The following is a 24,287-nucleotide window of genomic DNA, read 5'->3' as shown; positions in this document are numbered from 1 at the left end:
ACCTCGTAACCATGGGGACTTATATAACACTGGGAAAATGAAGATCCTATAGTTATTTCTGAGTGGTGAGTTTTTAAAGTTGATTTTAATTATTGTTTGTTTACTTATTTGTAGTTGAGTCTCTTTATATGAGGTATTTTATGTTTTATTAAGTTTTCAATAATACTGAATTAGTGAAATCCGAACCTTTGCTCCTAGTTGGGAAATATGGGGTTAGGTGTCTGTGGGCCTTTGGTCACATTGGTTGATTGTATCAACCAGTAAATACATAACTTTGTTTCATATGTGTTTCTGTTTAGACACCTTGTTTAATGGATACTGTTGATTCATGAACATTGAACTCAACAGCCAACAGCACTATAATACATGCCTAAAGGAAGCTTATCCAATGCAAATATATTTTCTCCATAAGGCACATCACAGTCTTCTTGCACTTAGGACAGTAGATAACAGTTCAGCACTGTGCTTGTTGGGGTTAGGTGTCTGTGGGCCTTTGGTCACTTTGGTTGATTGCATCAACCAGTCAGTACATAACTTTGTTTCATATGTGTTTCTGTTTAGACACCTTGTTTAATGTATACTGTTGATTCATGAACATTGAATCAACTATTCAATAAGGGGTGTGCTTTTTAAACAGAAAAATCCTCAACAAAAAGTACAGGAATATGAAAAATGTGGCTTTAAAGAGACCTTGAAAAGAACACTCATTTACAGTATAAGAGCTAAACAAAAAGGCCAAGCATGGCCATTTTCTGCTTCAGCTGGGAACATGCAGTTCAGGTAACTCAAATTTTTTGCCCATCTCTGAGTGTCCACAAGTGACTGTGAAAGTTCCCTGAGTGTTGATTTTGGAGTTAGAGATAAATTTTAGCAAATAGGCAAATTCACAAATACAGAATCCATGAATAATGAAGATAGACTGTATCTTCTAATTTTTTTCCACATTAAACTTATTATTGTAGTTTTTAGAAAGTGGAAGCACAAAATAAGCATACAGAAAATTAAATTACGGTAATATTTGGAAGACAGAGTGAAACTTTAAAAATATATAGAAAGCATTCTGAAACAGTGTATTTTCATTTATGCATATATCCCTTGGTATGGCAAGATTAATGACAACAGGGCTTCCCTGGTCGCTCAGTGGTAAAGAATCTGGCTGCCAGTGTAGGGGACACAACTTCAATCCCTGGTCTAGGTAGATCCCATATGTCACGGAACAGCTAAGCCCGTGTGCCACAGCTGTTGAGACAGTGCTCTAGAGCCCAGGAGCTGTAATTACTGAGCCTGTGTGCTTCAACTACAGGGCCTGTGCTCCACAACCAGAGAAGTCATCACAGAGAGAGGCCCATGCACTGCAACTAGAGAAAAGCCTGCTTAGCAACACAGACCCAGCATAGCCAAAAATAAATAAATAAAATGAAAAGATTAATGATACAGCAGGGGTTTAAAAGAGGGAAGGACAATGCAAAAGAGAAGACCAAGAAAGGAGGTAGGACTATTTGGTTATATTCATTAATCATGAGACCACTATGGATAAAACTGAACAAACTAAAAGGCAAGTTAAAAACAAGTAGCTGTGAATACTAGAAGGATTTACTCTGGTCGTTTTTGAGAAAGACTGCTTTCACCTCCAAAAGCATGTTTGTGTTTTTTTTTTTAATGACAGAGAAGTATATTGAATTAATATGTATGAGTTAACTTCAGTTCAGTCGCTCAGTCGTGTCTGACTCTCTGTGACCCGCTGAACCACAGCACGCCAGGCCTCCCTGTCTATCACCAACTCCTGGAGTTTACCCACACTCACGTCCATTGAGTCGGTGATGCCCATCTCATCCTCTGTCGTCCCCTTCTGGTTTAACTTAATTATATACATTTGGGAAATGGAAAGATCTTGTTTATTTGCCTTTTTCAGTTCAGCTTTGCCTTTTATTATGTATAAGTACGTGAACACAGACACAGATGTAGCTCTCTGTCAAAGCCAAATTGCAGATATGTAGGATTGTCAACTAAAATTCTTAAAAAAAAAATGGTTTCTGTTCTAGGAACAGCAGCAGTATTGGTATCGACAGCACCTGCTTAGTTTGCAGCAGAGGACAAAAGTGCATTTGCCAGGACACAAAAAGGGTCCTATTGTAGCAAAGGATGCAGCTGAGCCAGTGAAAGAAGAAGTTACTGTACCTGCCACCAGCCAAGTACCAGAACCCTCTGCATCTGAGGAGCCTCCATTACCACCCACTAATGAAGACGCAGCACCTCCTCTCCCACCTGAGGAGCCCCAGGTAACCATGAAATTAATTACTTGGTATTTTTAAGTTATTCAGCTTTTTTTCTGATTCATATATATAAATGTGTATGTATATATATACCTTTGTTTTAAATGGATATATTTTTTTCATTTTTAAGTGCATGTAAAATTTCTTTTGTGGAATCATCAGATGTACGCCTCAAGGGATTTAGAAAAGAACATTTTTTTCATGGTTTAAGTGAAATTGAAGAATTAGACACTCTTCTGAATTGAGTATCTCTAAGCACTAAAGGGATGCCAGGGTGGATGTTTTCATGTTGATGGCACAGGGCAATAATTTAAGAGATTCAGCTTTATTGTCAAACTGCCTGGGCTGTAGTCCAGGCACTGCTACTTACTGGTGGTGACTCTGAGCAAGTTAGTTCACTGTTCTATGCTTCAATATCCTCATCTAAAAAATGGGCATATTTAAATTGTAGCTTTCTTATAGAGCCATTGAAGCATTAAATGTGATAATCCTTGAAGCTTAACCTACTGGCTGGCACATGGAAAGTCCTCAGATTGGTCCAAAGGTCATTGTTCTCCCAAGAGCCTTATGTAGAAACATTAATGAAACATAATGATTACACTGTAGTCAGCTGGTGAAAAGTGACTTAACGGTGAAAAAGAGGTTTCTCATATAGTGGAAAGGACACTAACTGTGGATTACTTTCTGCTGGGGAAATGGTTATCCTATTGAGGAACAGTGAGGTGATTATTACAGCAAAGACTGTGGGATTTGTAAATTCCTTTGTGTTAGTATTCATGATCACAGGATAAGACAGTAAGATTTTAACAGAACTAAGTATTTTATCTAAAGATAGAATAGCTTTTCTCAGCCAGAGTTGCAGGGATTCTGGACTTTATGATACCATACTGCTGCTGCTGCTAAATTGCTTCAGTCGTGTCCGACTCTGTGCGACCCCATAGACTGCAGGCCACCAGGCCCCCCATCCCTGGGATTCTCCAGGCAAGAACACCAGAGTGGGTTGCCATTTCCTTCTCTAATGCATGAAAGTGAAAAGTGAAAGTGAAGTCGCTCAGTCGTGTCTGACTCTTCAAGACCCCATGGACTGCAGCCTACCAGGCTCCTCTGTCCATGGGATTTTCCAGGCAAGAGTACTGCAGTGGGTTGCCATTGCCTTCTCCTGATACCATACTATTATAGCATAATACGTTATTACATATTCATGTTTCTTGTTTATGACTTAGAATAAAACTGTTTATGGTTAGAATAAAGCATACCCCCTCTTTCACCTTCAGTCTGAGGACCCGGAAGAAGATGCCAGGTTGAAGCAGTTGCAGGCTGCAGCCGCACACTGGCAGCAGCACCAGCAGCATCGAGTTGGCTTCCAGTACCAGGGAATAATGCAGAAGCACACTCAGCTCCAGCAGATCCTGCAGCAGTACCAGCAGGTTATACAACATCCGCCGCACATCCAGGTGAGAGCTTCCCTCACGGACATGTGGAAAGTTGTCCCAGATGCTTAAGGGATTTGTTTCTCATGAAAGAGATTTAAGTGTGATGAAGGAAAAGTATCAGATGTTCCCCCTGGAGTGCCCAAGTAGTTGTTTGTCACATTTGTCACCTGTGGATTTTAAAAGATAACACACTACTGTCTGTAAAATAGGTAAACACTAAGGACTTAGTGCAGAGCACAGGAAATTATATTCACTAGCTCATAGTAACCTATAATGGAAAAGATTTTGAAAAAGAGAGTGTGTGTGTGTGTGTGTGTGTGTGTGTGTGTGTATACCGTGCACCTGATACACAATATCGTTAATTAACTATATTTCAGTTTAAAAAAACACAGGGAATTCCCTGGCGGTCCAGTGGTTAGGACTCTGAGCTTTCACTGCTGAGAGTGTAGATTCAATTCTGGTCAGGTAACTAGGTCCTGCAAGCTGTGCAGACTGCCCCCCCAACAAAAAAAAAAAAAAAAAGAAAAGAACCAGAACTTCCTATGTTGCTTCAAGTTAACCTGTGTTTTGCCTAAAAAGTATGACAAGCAAAAATCTACTGACAAGATCAAAGCAACCACCCCAGAAAGCCTGTGCAAATACACCACAAAAGATGAAGTGACTTAGATCCTTGTATGTCTTGTATCTTTGAGGTATAAACTTACGTCTATAACAGATCATTTTCAGTAATAATATTAAAATGATCCATATGTAATATTAAAAACTGCTGAGATACGTGTTTGCTTTAGTGATTAGTTGGGTTTTTTTAAGCATATCCTTTTATTTATTTTTTTAATTGATTTATTTTTGGCTGTGCCTGGTCTTTGTTGCTGCATAGGCTTTCTCTAGTTGCAGAGGATGGGGGCTACTCTAGCTGCAATGCATGGGCTTCTCATTGCGGTGGCTTCTCTTGTTGCCGAGCACAGGCTTTAGGCGCATGGGTTTCAGTAGCTGTGGCACATGGGCTTTGTTGTGGGCATGTGGGATCTTCCCCAACCAGGGATCAAGCTCGGGTCCCCTGCATTGGCAGGCAGATTTCTTACCCACTGCACCACCAAGGATGTCCAGTTGATATTTTTTTTTTTGACTCTGTGATAACTTACATAATTAAGTTAAAAGGAGAAAGGCGAATGATCATTGTTGAAGGGATTTAACAAGCATATCCTTAGCCTTCCTTAGTCTTGTGGTCCGAGTTCCTAAGGCTTTAAACACCCTTGACTCCTTGATATTTCAGCTTAAAATTACTTCCCTTCTGTGAATGTCTTAACAGTCATTTGCATCCCTCTGTTTGTAGACCATGTCCGTAGATGTGCAGCTGCGGCACTACGAGATGCAGCAGCAGCAGTTCCAACATCTCTACCAAGAATGGGAGCGGGAGTTTCAGCTGTGGGAGGAGCAGCTCCACTCCTACCCTCACAAAGATCAGCTCCAGGAGTATGAGAAGCAGTGGAAGACGTGGCAGGGACACATGAAAGCCACTCAGACCTATCTCCAGGACAAAGTCAGCGCACTTCAGAACGTGAAGAACCAGTACATGGGGAACATGTCCATGCCGCCCCCGTTTGTCCCCTATTCTCAGATGCCTCCGCCCCCGCCAACAATGCCCCCGCCGGTATTGCCACCATCGCTGCCGCCGCCAGTGATGCCCCCGGCCCTGCCGTCAGTCCCACCACCTGGCATGCCCCCACCCGTGATGCCACCGTCTCTGCCGAGCTCTGTGCCCCCTCCAGTGATGCCTCCGTCTCTCTCTTCCACGGGGCCGCCGCCCGTCCTCCCCCCACCGTCCCTGTCCTCAGCAGGGCCGCCGCCGGTGCTTCCACCACCTTCTCTGGCTTCGACCGCACCACCCCCTGTCATGCCCCTCGCCCCACTCTCTTCAGCCACACCTCCTCCAGGCATCCCTCCCCCCGGAGTTCCCCAGGGGATGCCTCCTCCCTTGACAGCGGCCCCAGTTCCACCCGCCTCCAGCTCCCAGAACTCACAAGTTCCCGAGAAACCTCGACCAGCGCTGCTGCCCACCCCTGTGTCTTTTGGTTCAGCCCCACCCTCGGTTTACCACCCTCCACTGCAGTCAGCCCTTGGCCCATCAGACCAAGTGAATTCCAAAGCTCCTCTGAGCAAGTCTGCTCTGCCGTACAGTTCGTTCTCATCTGAGCAAGGACTTGGGGAGTCCTCAGCTGCTCCATCTCAGCCACTCGCCACAGTCAAGGATATGCCAGGGAGGTCAGGTGGACTGCTTCCAGATCCTCCTAGAAGCAGTTACTTGGAAGGTCCAAGAGGCCCAAGGTAGGTCTGCCTTTTTATTTGGGGAGGGGGTGGGAAGGAGTGGGGGGTGGATGGTGGCTGTTTTGCTGCTGTAGGTTGAGTAGGCGTTTACATTCTTTTTATACTTTTATATATATTCTTGATTTACAATGCATAATGTTAGTATTATTCACTCATTAGACATGGCGTAATGAAATCTAGAAATGGCAACATACCCCCTTTCCTTGATGTCACTGCTTTTATCTTACATGTAGAGATTTTATTCCAAGATGAATGTAGTGGTTTTAAAATAATGCTTACCAATTTCTTAGTGACTTTGACTTTCAGCTTCAAAATCATTATTTATTTATTGATCTTTTTTACTCTTTGTTGATTTGACAAATAACTGGATTGGTAACTTCTTTTTGTGAGATGATACGCTAGCTGTTAGAGATAAAAATGTATAAGTATCTAGTGAAATAGGCAGTGAAATTTAAGGGTAAACAGGACTTTTATCCATTTGTTCAGCAAATATTTATTAAGTTTCTGCTCTGTGCTTCTAGCAGTGAATATAACATAACAGATAAAATTCCTGCTCCCATGGAACTTTTATCCTTTATATTTTCCTCTCTTTAGGAGATATTTTTCTCTTGTCTGAACCACATTTTTATTTAGAAAAGCACAAAAAATATTTACCAATAGATTCTAAATTTTTTCTTTTACCTTTTAAAAGGGCTTAAATTTATTTTTCCGAATTTGTAGAAATATTTTTCCCTAAAGTTGGCCTAAATGATAATTTTCTTATAGAAAAACATTTTCAATCAGAATTTTTTCCAGTTGGAAATTGTACTGGAAATATATACTCCTTACACAAAATGTAGACAGAATAGGAAAGTATTGAAAAAAGTAAATGTCACCTAATTCTACCATCTGGAGATAATTTTTAAAACATATGTTATAAAAAATTGAGTCATACTAAGTAATATTTCATAACTTGATTTTTCACTTATCAGTATTGATTAGTTTTCCCATCTCTGTTGATGGATCTACATTACCTAAATTAAATATTTGAAAACAAAATATGTCTTTTATTTATTCCCCAAGTTTATATTCAGAAAACAAAACTCCATACAAAAATGAAAGCTAGTTAGAGGCAATTGACATGAATTCCTCTGAGTACCAGAAGTCTTCTCAGAAGCGTTACATATATTATCCCATGGAGTCTTCTTGATAGATTGTGAACTTGACAGGTTTATCCCTACATTTACGCTTTATAAACTAGGGGTGGAGAGGATTGGGTATCTTGCTCAGGATCATAAAGTGGGGGAGGTGAACCTGCATGCAACAGTGGGGGCTGAGATTAGAGGGTCCCAAGAGCAAGAGTGCTAGTTAAGCACGGTGTTTAATGCTGTGATTCAATGATGTTCATCCTGTCAGTGATTAGAAGTGCATTTGTAGTCTTGGCTTATTTGGCACGTGTTTCATCTTGATTTGAATTCCTGTTTAACTCCTGGATTGAGAGCATTACCTTTTAGATCTGGTAACTGACTTGCTGTGTGACATTCTTGTAACCTATGTTGTTCCTATACAGCATAGGTTTCCTGCTCCCTTTCTTTCTGGCATAATAATGTTTTCTCTCTTCTGCCTACCAAAATCTTAATTTTGTAAATTTAGGACCTATTTCAAGTTTTTTCTTGCCTTAAGGTACAGTTAATAATTTCAGCACTAGGAGTATCTTAGCAATTAAACAGTGCAGTTTTCCCTCTTTAGCAACTCACCTTGGTGTTGCGTTTTAGTTTGTCATCCTGGGTCTTGCACACGTTACCTAATTTGTTCTTCTCCATCATCTTATGAAGTAAATGGGTAAAGGGAGCTGAGATTCGGAGAGGTTACAGATAAATTGCCCTGGATGTCATAGCAAATAAATGGTTGAGGTGGGGTTAGAATCCAAGGCTTTCTGATCCACTCTTAAGTCCTTTGCTCTTCCTGTGACAAGCAGTTGATGATGTTCAGCGTTGCCACTGCAGTAAGCAGCACTGCCCTATACAGTTTTCTAGAAACTTTATTTGTTACATTGAGTATCAATATGTTACCTTGACTTCTGCACGTTGATTCTAGATCTGCCTGTGTGGTGCAGTACATAATGAATTATCCCGTTCTTCAGCGTGTACCTACCATTGTTTAAAGACCATCCTCTTGTCTCCGTCCACCGGCCTTAACCGTTCTGCCCTGCCATCACATAAGCTGAAGTTCTGTTCTTTTCACACTAACATGGGTTCTAGCCTTCTCCTGCTATAATGTTCATGGTGCCTAGCTTTCTCCTGCTTTATTGTTGATGGTCCTTTGAAGAGCTTTTGGTTTGTCAGTCTGCTTCAGAATGAACACTTAGATGGAGCAGACCATAGGCCTGTTACTAACTTTGACGCAAAGAATGTACTTATATAGCTGAACATACTGCTTTTTATGGGGGGGTGGGTGGCTTCAGTCAACATGGTGTTGACTCGTGTTGAGCGTAACGTCAGTTTGGCCTCCTAGGTCTTTTTCATCTTACTGTTATTCTTACTATTTCATCTTTCTGTTATTAAACATCTTACTGTTTCATCTTACTGTTCTCTCTCACCCTGAACTTGTACAGTTTTTGGTCTTTTTCTTTTTCTTTTTCTAAGACTTTATATTTTATCTAGTTAGGTTTGGGCCTGCATTCCAGTCTGCTGAAATCTTGGTGAATGGAGGTTACATTGCTTTTAGGTATGAGATACCCTTTCCCAGCTTTTTTCCACCTGCAGCTTTGATAAGAATGGCATTTTTTGTCCCTGAATTAGATGCTGCTCACATTTTTTACCTTAATCCTGCTAACAGTTTTCTGAAAAATCTGGATTTAGACTGCTTTCTAAAAACTGAAGGTTTACAAGAACTCAAGTAACATAACTGCATTATATGTAAATAGCATACCACATTGTTGAGATTCTGAGGCAACTTTTTGAAACTGTATATGTGTGTATGTATCATTGAACTCACCAAGTCTTGTAGAAGACTACCCCTGCTCCAGTAAATTGTCATGTTAGTGGATGTTGGTTTCCAAGAGTCTTTTAGTTTCAGTAATAAAGCTTTTTTATTGAAGAGTAACATACAGAGATATACACAATCATAAGTGTATACCTTAGTAAATTTTCATGAATAGCTAGGCCTATGTTGCTGCTGCTGCTAAGTTGCTTCAGTCGTGTCCGACTCTGTGCGACCCCATAGACGGCAGCCCACCAGGCTCCCCCGTCCCTGGGATTCTCCAGGCAAGAACACTGGAGCAGGTTGCCATTTCCTTCTCCAATGCATGAAAGTGAAAAGTGAAAGTGAAGTCGCTCAGTCGTGTCCGGCTCTGTGCGACCCCATAGATGGCAGCCCACTAGGCTCCTCCGTCCATGGGATTTTCCAGGCAAGAGTATTGGAGTAGGGTGCCATTGCCTTCTCCGAGGCCCATGTTATCACTACTCAAATCAAGAAATAGAAATTAATAGTGTCTGATGCAGTCTCAAAAACGACAGAACGATCTCTGTTCATTTCCAAGGCAAATCATTCAGTATCACAGTAATCCAAGTCTATGCCTCAACCAGTAATGCTGAAGAAGCTGAAGTTGAATAGTTCTATGAAGATCTACAAGACCTTCTAGAACTAACACCCAAAAAAGATGTCCTTTTCATTATAGGGGACTGGAATGCAAAAGTAGGAAGTCAAGAAACACCTGGAGTAACAGGCAAATTTGCCTTGGAGTAAAGAATGAAGCAGGGCAAAGGCTAATAGAGTTTTGCCAAGAGAATGCACTGGTCATAGCAAACACTTCTTCCAACAACACAAGAGAAGACTCTACACCTGGACATCACCAGATGGTCAATACCGAAATCAGATTGATTGTATTGTTTGCAGCCAAAGATGGAGAAGCTGTATACAGTCAGCAAAAACAAGAGCTGACTGTGGCTCAGACCATGAACTCCTTATTGCCAAATTCAGACTGAAATTGAAGAAAGTAGGGAAAACCACCAGATCATTCAGGTATGACCTAAATCAAATCCCTTACGATTATACAGTGGAGTGAGAAATAGATTCAAGGGATTAGATCTGATAGAGTGTCTGAAGGACTATGGATAGAGGTCTGTGACACTGTACAGAAGACAGGGATCAAGACCATCCCCAAGAAAAAGAAATGCCCAAAAGCAAAATGGCTGTCTGAGGAGGCCTTACAAATAGCTGTGAAGAGAAAAGAAAAAGCAAAGGAGAAAAGGAAAGCTATACCCCTTTGAATGCAAGTTCCAAAGAATAGCAAGGAGAGATAAGAAAGCCTTCCTCAGTGATCAGTGCAGAGAAATAAAGGAAAACAATAGAATGGGAAAGACTAGAGATCTCTTCAAGAAAATTCAGAAGACAAAGATCATGGCATCTGGTCCCATCACCTCATGGGAAATAGACGGGGAAACAGTGTCAGACTTTATTTTTCTGGGCTCCAAAATCACTGCAGATGGTGACTGCAGCCATGAAATTAAAAGATGCTTACTCCTTGGAAGAAAAGTTATGACCAACCTAGGTAGCATATTCAAAAGCAGAGACATTACTTTACCAACAAAGGTCCATCTAGTCAAGGCTATGATTTTTCCAGTGGTCATGTATGGATGTGAGAGTTGGACTGTGAAGAAAGCAGAGCGCCGAAGAATTGATGCTTTTGAACTGTGGTGTTGGAGAAGACTCTTGAGAGTCCCTTGGACTGCAAGGAGATCCAACCAGTCCATTCTGAAGGAGATCAGCCCTGGGATTTCTTTGGAAGGACTGATGCTAAAGCTGAAACTCCAGTACTTTGGCCACCTCATGCAAAGAGTTGACTCATTGGAAAAGACTCTGATGCTGGGAGGGATTGGGGGCAGGAGGAGAAGGGGACGACAGAGGATGAGATGGCTGGATGGCATCACTGACTTGATGACGTGAGTCTGGGTGAACTCCGGGAGTTGGTGATGGACAGGGAGGCCTGGAGTGCTGCAATTCATGGGGTTGCAAAGAATCGAACACGACTGAGTGACTCAACTGAACTGAAGGGAACTTTTCATGCAAAGATGGGCTCAATAGAAGACAGAAATGGTATGGACCTAACAAAAGCAGAAGATATTAAGAAGAGGTGGCAAGAATATTCAGAACTATACAAAAAAGATCTTCACAACCCAGATAATCACAATGGTATGATCACTCACCTAGAGCCAGACATCCTGGAATGCAAAGTCAAGTGGGTCTTAGGAAGCATCACTACAAACAAAGCTAGTGGAGATGATGGAATTCCAGGTGAGCTATTTCAAATCCTAACAAATGATGCTGTGAAAGTGCTGCACTCAATATGCCAGCAAATTTGGTAAACTCAGCAGTGGCCACAGAACTGGAAAAGGTCAGTTTTCATTCCAATCCCAAAGAAAGGCAATGCCAAAGAATGCTCAAACTACCGCACAATTGCAGTCATCTCACACGCTAGTAAAGCTGAAAATTCCCCAAGCCAGGCTTTAACAGTATGTGAACTGTGAACTTCCAGATGTTCAAGCTGGTTTTAGAAAAGGCAGAGGAACCAGAGATCAAATTGCCAACATTTGTTGGACTATTGAAAAAGCAAGAGAGTTCCAGAAAAACATCTATTTCTGCTTTATTGACTATGCCAAAGCCTTTGACTGTGTGGATTACCACAAACTGTGGAAAATTCTGAAAGAGATGGGAATACCAGACCACCTGACCTGCCTCTTGAGAAACCTGTATGCAGGTCAGGAAGCAACAGTTAGAACTGGACATGGAACAACAGACAGGTTCCAAATAGGAAAAGGAGTATGTCAAGGCTGTATATTGCCACCCTGCTTATTTAAGTTCTATGCAGAGTACATCATGAGAAACGCTGGGCTGGATGAAGCGTAAGCTGGAATCAAGATTGCCAGGAGAAATATTAATAACCTCAGATATGCAGATGACACCACCCTTATGGCAGAAAGCAAAGAAGAACTAAAGAGCCTCTTAATGAAAATGAAAGAGGAGAGTGAAAAAGTTGGCTTAAAGCTCAACATTCAGAAACTAAGATCATGGCATCCGGTCCCATCACTTCATGGCAGATAGATGGGGAAACAGTGGAAACAGTGACAGACTTGATTTTTTGGAGCTCCAAAGTCACTGCAGATGGTGACTTCAGCCATGAAATTAAAAGATGCTTACTCCTTGGAAGAAAAGTTATGACCAACCTAGATAGCATATTGAAAAGCAGAGACATTACTTTGCCAACAAAGGTCCATCTAGTCAAGGCTATGGTTTTTCCAGTTGTCATGTATGGATGTGAGAGTTGGACTGTAAAGAAAGCTGAGCACCAAAGAATTAATGCTTTTGAACTGTGGTGTTGGAGAAGACTCTTGAGAGTCCCTTGGACTGCAAGGAGGTCATACCAGTCCATCCTAAAGGAAATCAATCCTGAATATTTATTGGAAGGACTGATGCTGAAGCTGAAACTCCAGTAGTTTGGCCACATGATGTGAAGTGACTCATTTGAAAAGACCCTGATGCAGGGAAAGATTGAAGGCAGGAGGAGAAGGGGACGACAGAGGATGAGATGGTTGGATGGCATCTCTGACTCAATGGACATAAGTTAAAGTAAACTCCCTGGAGTTGTTGATGGACAGGGAAGCCTGGCGGGCTGCGTCCATGGGATTGCAAAAAGTTGGACACGACTGAGCATCTGAACTGAACTGAGAAGTCTTGCTCATGCCCCTTCCCATTTTTCCTTATCCCAAGGTAACCACTATACCAACTTTTACGTGATAGGTTACTTTTGCCTATTTCTGAAATTTGTATTTTGTAAATGGACTCATGCTATGTGTACTCTTTTAAGTCTGGCATCTTTTACGTGACATTTTATTATTGTGAGATTCATTAGTGTTGTTCATTCTCATTCCTATACAGTATTTTATTGTATGAATATACCACAGTCTGTTTATCCATTCTAATTTGATAGTCATTTAAGTTTTTGGCATAACACTGCATTGTTTCTTTGGTGCTATATATGTCCCTTTAGATATGCACGTGTGTATGTGTGCATGTGTGTTTGTACTTAATTTTGTTTAGATGTATACACCAAGGATTAGAATTGCTTTGTCATAGGAGTATGAATAATATTGTACTTTGATAAATATGGTCAGTTTTCCAAAGTGGTTGTGTCAGTTTATACTCTCATCATCAGTGTTTCTGTACTGCAATTTTTTTATCCCCTCATCAACACTTGGTATTAATGAACTTTTAAATTTTAGTAATCTTGGTGGGTGTTTAGTGATACTGTAATATGGATTTAATTTATATTTCCCTGATGACGAATGAAATTGACTTCTATTTGATTATCATTCAGTTGGATTTCCTCTTTTGTGAAATGCTGGTTCAAGTCTTTTTCCTGTTTTTCTGTTGGGTTATGTTTTTTTTCTTACTGGCTTGTGGGAGTTCTTTATATAGACTAGATACCAGTTCTTTGTATATCCTATGTCTAAATTGTCTTGACTATTTCTCACTCAGCAGCACTTTTTGCATTCTTATCCTTCAGGATACTAGAAAACTATTAGTCTTCACTATTCCATCTAGATGGTCCAGTGGAACCTTTTTATTTTTTTTAATTTAAAAGTAACTTTATAAATAACGTACAGAAGTACGAATAAAGGGATAAGGAAAACAACTTACTAGAAGTTTTAATAAAACTTTAAAAGAATAAAAATCATTGCATCAAGTAAATTTTGGCACAGAAACATTATAGAAGATGAAATAATTGTGTCATGTATTCTTTGAGCAAAGCAAAATGGTCTAAGTTCTTGGCCAAAGATACATGAGGAGGTCTTTCTGTTTAATAGCTGGATGACAATGCCATATTTCCTTTCTGTCCTTAGAAATATATTGTTCACATCCTCTCTCGAGTTTGAGAATATTTATCTAGAATATTGTCATCCAAGGACTCTTTAGAGATTCGCTTGTATGATTAATTTCACGTTTTTATTAGAACCTGGAGTATAGCTGTCTGCATTTATCTTTACTTCATCTAATAATTTTGACACAACTTTCTCTGACACTTTTCTTTGTCAGGATATGAAAATTTCTCAGTTCTCAATTGTGCTCAATGAAGCCTAAAAGCAAACTGCAATATTTGGGCGATCCAGGAGGGGCGACAACTCATTTCACAGTTTTGTCGTTCCTTTGCTGTCTTTATATTCTAACCTTTAGCGTAGTTGGGGGTAAGTGATAAGTAATGATGAATAATAATGAATTCTAGGATAAGCAAATCACAAAATATTTCATTATATAGAAAAAAAGTCACTGAAGATCCCGTAATATGTCTTAGATTTATGAAAGAATTCAATGAACCTATATGGTAATTGCAAGATAGTTCTGTTTTTCAAAAGGTGAATTTTCTCTCTGTTCTTAGGAAGGCCTGTAAGAGATAAAGTCATGAACTATCAGTCCTTAAAAACAACTGTTTAAAAAAAATTTTAAAAACTAAAATTGGATCCAGTGAGCTGAAATGAACCCTAAGAGTTAATGATATCTTTTGATTAATAGATATTCTTGGTTTTTTAATTTAGTAGTCTAATTTACTGATCTTTTCTTTATGATTTGTGCTTTTTCATGTCCTGTTTAAGAAATCTTTGCTTACTCTAAGGTCATAAACATGTTATTGTATTTTGTCTTTTATTGTTTTACCTTTTATTTTAAAATCAACAATCCATATAGAATTGGTTTTTTTTTTTTTTTTTTTTTTTTGGTTAACGTATGGTAAGAGACAGGGTATAAAGTTCATTGTTTTCCATGTGGCTGTCAAGTTGACTCCAGTACCATCTACTGAAAAAAAGCATCCTTTTCTTACTGCTTGGCAGTGTCTCCTTCATCATAAGTGAATACATGTGTGGATTTGTCTGTGGACTCTTTCTTTGGTCTGTTTGTCCTTCCACCAGTGTTGTATAGTTTCAATTTCTGTAGCTTCAGAGTGAATCCTGCCATCTCTTAGTGTGCGTCCTCCAGGTCTGTGTTTCTAGATCAGGGGTGACCAAACTGTTTCTGGAAAGGGCCGGGTGGTAAATGTTTTTCGGTTTTGTGGGCCACATTTAGTCTCTTTCAAACATTTTTCTTTGTTCCTTTCTTTAGCCTATAAAATGTTTTTAAAATTACTGTTAACTGGGTTTGACCCATGAGCCGTAGCTTGCTGACCCCTGATCTAGATTATTTTAACTATTCTTGGTCCTTTCTATTTCCCCTATAATGTAAGCAGCTTGTCAGTTTAAAAAAAAAAAACTGGTGGAATTTTGATGAACATCGTACAGGTTCTATTGATGATATTGAGGAAGAACTGACATTTTTATAATATCAAGGTTTCAGATCAGTTTTACCCACTTGTTGTTAGTTTTAGGATTGGAAATATGACCTCTTCCATTCTGTAACTGTTAGCAAGGGGCTATTAATACCATACTTTTTCTTAATTCTTCCATTTTCATGGCTGTTTCTGTTTATAATAATTACTTCTCTTTGGAATTTTGATTTTAAGATCTTAGTTATACATATTAGAAAATGGCATTTGACGTGAAAACCAAAAGGGCAGGCATTTGATTCCAGAATTTAGCATCTTGTGATTACCATGATCTGCTGATGTGAGTGTGTTTATATAAATATTGTGATAATCAGACATTATTATCTTGTTTAAGGGTATTTATATTTCTATATCCCTCTTAAGTTTTTGTACCCAATTTGGATTATATTTTTTGTATCGCATTTTGAAATTTTTGTTCCTAGTTCTAATGGTCTCATGCCTAGTTTTAGGATTTTCTTTAATGTTTACAGTAAATATTTAATGACATAGATACTTACAAAGGAAGCTAAGAGGAAAAAAAAACAGGATTAAATTTATCTTTTAGAAGTTTCTGAAATACCTAACTATACAAGCAAAACTTTTCAAAATATTTAAACCCCAGATATTTGTCTCTTTTTCATTTCGTCTAGCCAGTGTGCATTGTGTGCTTTGTGTGATTGAGCAGGTGTGTGCTGTTTGTACTTTATTTCCAATACATTTTTATATGTCAAAAAGGTCATAGTATTTCATTGTGTTGATGTGAAGATGGCTTATTTTTGCACATATGTTTAATATGAGTAACTTTTAATATATTTGTTCCAAGGACCGAAAAGTTCTTTACTTTTATAAATCAAAAAGGTTTTGATAGTTTGACATTTTGTAACATCCTTGAACTTTGAAAAATTGGTTGCCATTTGTATGTAGTGTTGAAAGTATATTTCAGTTGGTTTAACATATTTCTGACCACCAAAATAAAAATAAAATGATGTTGCTTGGCTGCTGGTCAGCAATTTAATGTGAAAGCAAAACACCCTCCCCTTTCATGGACACTGTATTATATATGCAGGCGTGAGGTTTACACAAGTGATTTCATTACCTCTTACAGCTTTTCTGCCTTGTTCATTTCTTTATTTTCACACCTTTTAGTGCTTCCCGCTTCCTTTATCCTTTCCTCTGGCCTTTGCACGTGCTCTGCTCTCTGTTCTTAATCCCTTTTATGTCATCTTTTGCTTTATCGATTCCTATTTTTCCTGCCCTGGGGATGGGACTTCTACAGTTAATGTGTTGAGAACCTTCAGTGAGTCAGACATTGGGAATACTTCATTGAGCAAGACCAGCGTGCCCCACATTTATCAAATTCTGTTCTGATTGCTGATTTACTTGTCTCATTCTTCTTACGGACTATGAACTCCTTGCGGTTAGGTATCAAGTTATTTACAGCAGTAACACAATACTTGACAATTAGTAGGGGTTCAATAAATGTTGCATATGCCAAATATCTCAGTTATGGGTAAAATTCTCAGGGCATTCACAGTTTAGTTAGAAAATAGTTTATTCATTCTGAAGTTGATTATAATACTACCTAACATATTAAAGAATGTTCTTATACTGATTTGTGTATTGTGTATAGTCTTCTCTTACAGCTGATAGGAGCTAATAATTCCTGAATTGAATACAGAACAGATGATTTTACACATCTTTAATGGCCTAACGTGTTATTCTAGGCACTTTAATAAATTGATGAATGTAACTTCAAGAAAAGGAACCAAATCATCACAAAGCCTGAAATGGCATACTTTTTTCCTTCATAAATATATGGTCTCTATCCTTAGCATTGAGACATACTGTTTTTTTGGCTGGGTCATGCAGCTTGAGGGGTATTAGTTCCCCAACCAGGGAACAAAGTGGAAGCATGGCATCCTAACCTGGACTTCCTGTGGTGTACCTTTGACCAGCAGTTGGTCAGCTCCTTTCCCCTTTGTCCAGCAATAGCTGTGTCAAGCCTTCATTATTTTGTATAGACATTCTGTGCTATTGCTGCCTTCTCTGTCTCAGCAAACATTATTTCTCTTTGTATCCTTAATTTTTCTCCTTGCCCCAGAGAATCAAGGCTTTCAGGCCCAGTGAAATTTACTTCTCTGCCTTACCACTACTTCAGTTGCCATCCTCATAGTTCTTGTGGTCTCAGAAGAAGCCCTTTTCCTGGTTAAAGCTAACACTCTTTGTGTGTCTGTTAAATCCATTGTTAATAAAAATGATACATACATATAATTTTTTTAAAAATCAAGAGAAACAACTGCCCACTGCTCCAAACCACTGTCAATGTGTTTCCTAAGGACAGCTTCTAATTGTTCAGCTGTTTCTTTTGGTAATTACCTTATAGTACTAAAGAATGTGCTGTTCCTTTTGTCATTTATACATTTTAGATACTACTTATTTACTTCCTGTTCTGATAGGTAAAATTTAGTTCTTCTACTATTCTGTAACCCCATTTGCCCAATGATATTTATATCATTATTCTAAAATAAATCAGTAAGTAATGTTGTTCATAGAGGTAAGCAGTATACTGTGATTACATTTTCTTTAGTGTAGTAACCTTTTTTTTTTAGAATTTCCAGTTGCTGTTCTTCTTGCAACATCTTTAAATAATCCTCTTAACTCCAGTCCCCAAAGTGACATCTTTTTCTCTTGAGCTCTCTCTCCCAAATTCATGCATCCTCTTGCTTTTACCTGGATTGGTTGGCTGCTCTGAAGATCTGTCATATGGCTATTATTCTGTCATTTCCTTTGACTCTTATTCTAGATTGGATTCACGGTTTGTTGAGTCTCATGGCTTTCTGTTTGTGGTGTAGTGCCTCTTTTTCCTGGAGTGCTTGTTCAATTAACTAAAAAATTGTGGGTTGGAAGTAAGTTCCCTGAATTCTTGTATGCCTGAAAATGTTTTAATCTAACCTCACACTTGATTAATAATTTGAATATATAATTTGAGGTTGAATATATTTTATTATAATTTATTTAAACTAAAAAACAAAAGAAAATAAAAAGTTTACCCATTTCTCCCACCTCCCACACCCCACCTCTGGCAACTATCAATGTGTTCTCTGTATCTAAGAGCTTGGTTTTTTAATTAATTAAATTTTTGTCTAAGATTCCACGTCTAAGAGAGGTCATATGGTATGCCTTTCTCTGACTTATTTAACTTAGTTAGCATAATTCCCTGGTGGTCCATTTATATTGTCACAAATGGCAAGATTTCATTCTTGTAACATTCCATCTAATGTATATGCTGCATCTTCTTTGTCCATTCATTCATCAGTGGACACATAAGTTGTTCCCGTATCTCGGCTATTTTAAGTAGTGCCGCAGTGAACATGGCGGGGCGCTGAGGGGCATGTGTCTTTTTGAATTCGTTTTTTCGTTTTCTTCTCCAGTAAATACCCAGAAATGGAATTGCTGGGTCATATGATAATTCTATTTTTAGTTTTTCAAAGCGCCTCCATACTGTTTACCATAGTAGCTACACCAATTTACATTCCCACCAACAGTGCGCAAGGGTTCCCTTTTCTCTGTATCCTTACCAATGCATGTTATTTCTAGTCTTTTTGACAATAGCCTTTCTAACAAGTGTGAAGTAGCATCTCATTGTGGTTTTGATTTGCACTTCCGTTATTGGTGTAGGGCATCTTTTCACGTATCTCTTGGCCATCTGTATGTCTGCTTTGGAAAAATGTCTGTTTAGATCTTCTGCTCATTTTAAGATCAGGTTGTTTCATATTTTGCTATTGAGTTGTATGAGTTCTTTCTGTATTTTGGAATTAGCCCTTTATCAGATACATGAACGTGCTCAGTCGTGTCTGATTCTTCGTGATTCCATGAACTGTAGTCTGTCAGGCTCCTCTATCCATGGAATTTCCCAGGCAAGAATACTGGAGTGGGTTGCCATTTCCTTCTCTAGGGGATCTTCCACACCAGGGGATCGAACCCAAATCTCCCACTTTGCAAGCCGACTCTTTACCAGCTGAGCCACCAGGGAAGCCCATCAGATACATGATTTGCAAATATTTTTTACCATTCAGTAGGCTGCCATTTCATTTTAGTGATGGTTTGCTTCACTGAGCAGAAGCTTTTTAGTTTGATGCAGTCCTACTTGTTGATGTAGGCCTGCTTTCGTTTCTTTGCTTTTGATGTTTAGAATCAAAAAATCATTGCCAAGACCTATGTCAAGGAGCCTACTGCCTTTTGTTTCTTCTAGAAGTTTCATGATTTCAGGTCTTACACTTTCATCCATTTTGAGTTAATTTTTGTGTATGATATACAGTAGTAGTTCAGTTTCATTCTTTTGCATGTGGCTGTCTGTTCTCAGTAACATTCATTTAAGAGACTATCCTATCTCCATTGTATATTCTTGGCTCCTTTGTTATGAATTAGGTGACTGCATGCTCCTGGGTTTGTTTTTGGGTGCTCTCTTCTGTTCCATTGATATGTATGTTTGTTTTTGTACCAGTGCCATAGTATTTAATAGTTTCCAGTTCAGTTCAGTCGCTCAGTTGTGTCCGACTCTTTGTGACCCCATGGACTGCAGCACGCCAGGCCTCCCTGGCATCACCAACTCCTAGAGTTTACTTAAACTCTTGTCCATTGAAGTTGAACATAATTTAGGATCAGTGTTTAGGGTCAGCAAGCATTCTCTTTTCTTCTGTTACCTAGTATAACTGTTGTGCTGTTCTGATTCATTTCCTTTTTAGATGGTTTCTCCCTACTACTAGAAAATTTTTATTTAATCTTCATTATTTTAATATTTTATAGTGGTTTGTATTTGTTCAGTATTATTAACTGTACTGGATACTTAGTGAACTGGGCCCTTTCCATCTGGAAATTAGAGTCTAACTCTGGGAAATTTCTTTGTCCTATTTCTTCATTTATTTCTTTATTTTTTTCTCTTGTTTTCTGTTTTTCTTTTTCTGGAACCCCTGATTTGTAGGATTTTGAACCGGCTATATTTCTTTCTGTTCTCTCTCATTTTGTTAAACTTTCTGAGATACTTCTGGTCCTTTTATTGCCTTTTTTATTTTGAGAATTAAATAATTTCTATAGTTCTGCTTCTGATCCTTTTTTATATATAGCAAATTGTTCTTGATTTACTGATACTATATCTTAAGAATTCTCTCTGAGGATACTAACTTGAGAGTTGTTTATTTTTAAGTTCTCTTCTGCTTTTTTGCATTATTGCTCTTTCTTCCAGATCCATATTCTCTTCCTTTCATTTTGGAGGCATTCCTCAAATATATTGTGATCTTTAGTTGTCCATTTATACTTGAGAGGAAGACAGTGAAACTGATGGGGCACTGTTTATGCATGTGGAGGGGGGCTCATCAATTGTCAGACTTTGCTGTAGGAGGCCAGAGGATTGTCTGCTAATGCTAGGGGACCCTCAAATTCAGGCATTTAGAGACAGTTCAAGCCCAGGGAATGGCTGATCGATGATTTAGAATATGGATTTTAATTTACATCATTTTAGCCGCAGGTCTTACCTAGTCTTTTCCCCAGCATCCCTGGCATCTGAGAATCCTGACCTTCTCTGGGTTTCTGTGGGCAAGCCAGACCCATTTTGATTGTACCCTCCTCTGCTCCCGGCAGTCTAAACTGCAGCTTCTTCTTGCTCCATGTGTCACCACTCATGTTTGTTCTTTGTTGTCTAGAGTTTAAAAACAAAATTCTCATCTGCTGGCTGCCCCTTCTCTCTGTTTATGGTGAGTTTATGCATTTTTAAATTCCTTGTGATGATTCTGTGTCAGCTTGACTGGGCTGAAGTACATTTCCCAGAGTTCTCTTGCTTCTGTGTTTCTGGTTAGGGTGGGTCACAGGGTGGGGGGGATTTTGTATCTAACAGGAAATATTTATCCCTGGACAACCAAAAACCTTCTAACCATTTTCCCAGAAAAGATTATAAAGTCTCTGTTTTTTTTTGTTTTGGGGGAAATCAACTTTGTTCTCCCTAGCTGGCTCACGTCCCTCTTTGATAGTCTGTGACTGAAATTCTGAGATATAAAGTTAGCTAGTACTAATACATCTTATGTTAGATGATAAGGAAGAAGAATCAGTCAGAAATATCTGACTAATAAATATGTATATATTTAAACATTTCATAGCAAATGTTGAGGAAGAACTACTCTACACACCCATTATTTCTGCAACTGGTCATGTAATTTCAGTTGGTGTTTATAACTACCTTCTTTCTCTACTTAATCCATATTCTCTTTGCTCTCAGCGAGTACCTCAGCTTGTCCAGGTTCCTTGCCTGATGAAGTGTCCCAAACTTTCATTCTTGAAAGGTCTAAGGTATTCTCAGCCCTGCCTGGATTGAGTAATTGTAGTTTTGTCTTGACTTTAGTCATAGGACATGAAAGGTAGTAAGGAGTGTCCTGGAGGATCTCTTCCATTCCAGACATACCCTCACCCTCATTGTATAAAAAGTACCCAGTTTCCCCTTGAAAGACAGTATTACTCACCCCAGCCAGTACAGTAATAACTCCCTTCTTTGCCTGTCGATTCAGAACCCAAAGTGGCCAGATGGCAGTCTGAACTGAAGTTTTAATAGAGTCCTTGTGTCGCCCGATGGAAGCATTCCTCCCTTTGAAACTGAGACTTCCAGATCAGCAAAGCCTAACGTCACAGGGATAGGAAGTAAATATTTTGCTGAAACTGAATTTATTACTCTCATTTATTTCCCTAACTAATGAAAGAAAAACCCTTCTGTTTCTCTTTAGAGGCATGAAAGGCATCACTATCACCTCAGCCAGAAACCTTGGAACCATCCTAGTTCTTCCTTTTCCAGTATTTTAAATCGCACCTGTTAGAAAATTTATCAGCTTTACCTTCCTTCACATCTCTCACTTTTATCTCCTCCTTTTCCTCATTCAGTCACCTTCTTAGAACAGACTTCACTTTCACTTACTTAGACTGTAGAGACAGTGTACCATCAACTTTTCCCACTTATCCATCTGCTACTTTTCTGCTGGAGCAATCTTTTAAAAATAAGATACTTAGCGTCTCTGAGTGCTTAAGGTAATTTCTAACTCTTTGTGCAAGCTCAGTCACTTCAATCATGTCTGACTCTGCGACCCCATGGACACTACAGTCCATGGGAATTCTCCCATGGCAAGAATACTGGAGTGGATTGCCATGCTCTCCTCCAGGGGATCTTCCCGCGTGGCTCTTATGTCTCCTGCATTGGCAGGCAGCTTCTTTAGCACCCACGCCACCTGGGAAGCCCTCTAACTCCTTATCCAGCTGAATTAATTCATCTGTTATAACAGAGATCCAAAGTCCACGGTTTTAACAAGTTGGAGGTTTGTTCTCTTTTAGGACTTATGTGGTGACTCTACAGTGTCAAGAATCCAGATTCCTTCTCATTTGTTACTTTACCATCTCTTATTATGTGGTCCATATCTACATGGTTCAGGATGCCCCACCACCATATCAGAGCCAGCATGAAAAAGAGAATATGAAGAGAAGAATGTGTTCTTCCCTTTAAGTTTACCACTCAGTTCAGTTCAGTCGCTCAGTTGTGTCCGACTCTTCGCGACCCCATGAATTGCAGCACGCCAGGCCTCCCTGTCCATCACCAACTCCCGGAGTTCACTCAGACTCACGTCTATCGAGTCAGTGATACCACCCAGCCATCTCATCCTTTGTTGTCCCCTTCTCCTCCTGCCCCCAATCCTCCCAGCATCAGAGTCTTTTCCAATGAGTCAACTCTTCGCATGAGGTGGCCAAAGTACTGGAGTTTCAGCTTTAGCATCAGTCCTTCCAAAGAAATCCCAGGGCTGATCTCCTTCAGAATGGACTGGTTTAATCTCCTTGCAGTCCAAGGGACTCTCAAGAGCCTTCTCCAACACCACAGTTCAAAAGCATCAATTCTTCAGCGCTCAGCCTTCTTCACAGTCCAACTCTCACATCCATACATGACCACTGGAAAAATCATTTTCACTGTCAGTTCATTGGGGGCTGCAAGTTCTCCCTGCAAGAGAGTTTGGGAAAGAGAGTCTTTAGTCTGGCTATCCTTATGTCTTGCTAAAAATGGAGAGGTTCAATTACAGTAAGAAAATGGAAATGTGTGTTGGAGGAGTACCAGTAGTCTGTGGCGCCGAGGTACACAGGGTCTTCTGGGAGTTGACCTTGCCTGTCCCTTTACCTTACCTCTCGGTGTGCTGCTGTTCCACTCCTTCTTTCCCGGCCGTCCCAGACTTTGTCTCCTCTTTCCTTCAGCCATGCCAAACTGCACTTCCAAACATGCTATGCTGGTATGTGTTTTTCTGCTTTTCCTCATAATACTTCCTTAACCTGAGAAATCCTTGCCACCCACTTGCATCAGCTCCAGTATTCTCTGTTAACCTGGTCTCTGAGAATTTGTTTCTTAAGAGTCAACTAAAGCATTTTCTGTTATAGAAAGCCTTTATGGGACAACACCACCTTCACTCTCAGAGAGTTGACCATTCTCTCCTCTGTTGTCCTTATTATATGCAGATAGATGTTAGTCATTGCATCTTCTGGCAATTATTTACACTTAGATTCTTTCTCTTCTGTTGTAAGCCCTATGAGGACAAAGAATTGTTCTTTGAGGGCAAAGAACATTTTATTCTTGTATCTCTTGGATTTAGCGTAGTACTCGACAGAGGATATACGCTAAATATTTATCAAATGTGCAAGTGGGTCCATAGCAGAATATCTTGGTCCAGATTTTTAAATGTTGGGGCGTGCTCTTAAGACATAGCTGGCTGCTGTTTTTTAAACTTTTGTCAGTTAGTCAAGATGATAATGTTAGCTCCAACAATATTTATACTCATCCTATGTTAACATTGCTAATTGTTTCATTTTTAGGTTTTAGTTATAATTTAACTCTAAAAGTACTCTTAGAATTAGCTATGG

General features: G+C 39.4%; 1 protein-coding gene across 2 annotated transcripts in view; it reads left to right on the top strand.

Annotated features, from left to right (window-relative positions):
- YLPM1 (YLP motif containing 1) overlaps positions 1 to 24,287 on the top strand; it is a 66,565-nt gene that overhangs the window by 9,603 nt on the left and 32,675 nt on the right. For both annotated transcript variants that reach the window (XR_011465589.1, XM_005900981.2), the window contains exons 2-4: positions 2,043 to 2,279; positions 3,548 to 3,727; positions 5,040 to 6,031. Coding sequence is in view for 1 of the 2 variants with exons in the window: in XM_005900981.2 (XP_005901043.2) it covers positions 2,043 to 2,279; positions 3,548 to 3,727; positions 5,040 to 6,031 (1,409 nt within the window). In the remaining variant the exon portion in view is untranslated. The remainder of the gene's footprint in view (positions 1 to 2,042; positions 2,280 to 3,547; positions 3,728 to 5,039; positions 6,032 to 24,287) is intronic.

The sequence above is a fragment of the Bos mutus genome, chromosome 10 (assembly GCF_027580195.1).
Source record: "Bos mutus isolate GX-2022 chromosome 10, NWIPB_WYAK_1.1, whole genome shotgun sequence".
Lineage (NCBI taxonomy): Eukaryota > Metazoa > Chordata > Mammalia > Artiodactyla > Bovidae > Bos > Bos mutus.
This window is presented reverse-complemented; position numbering and strand designations above follow the sequence as displayed.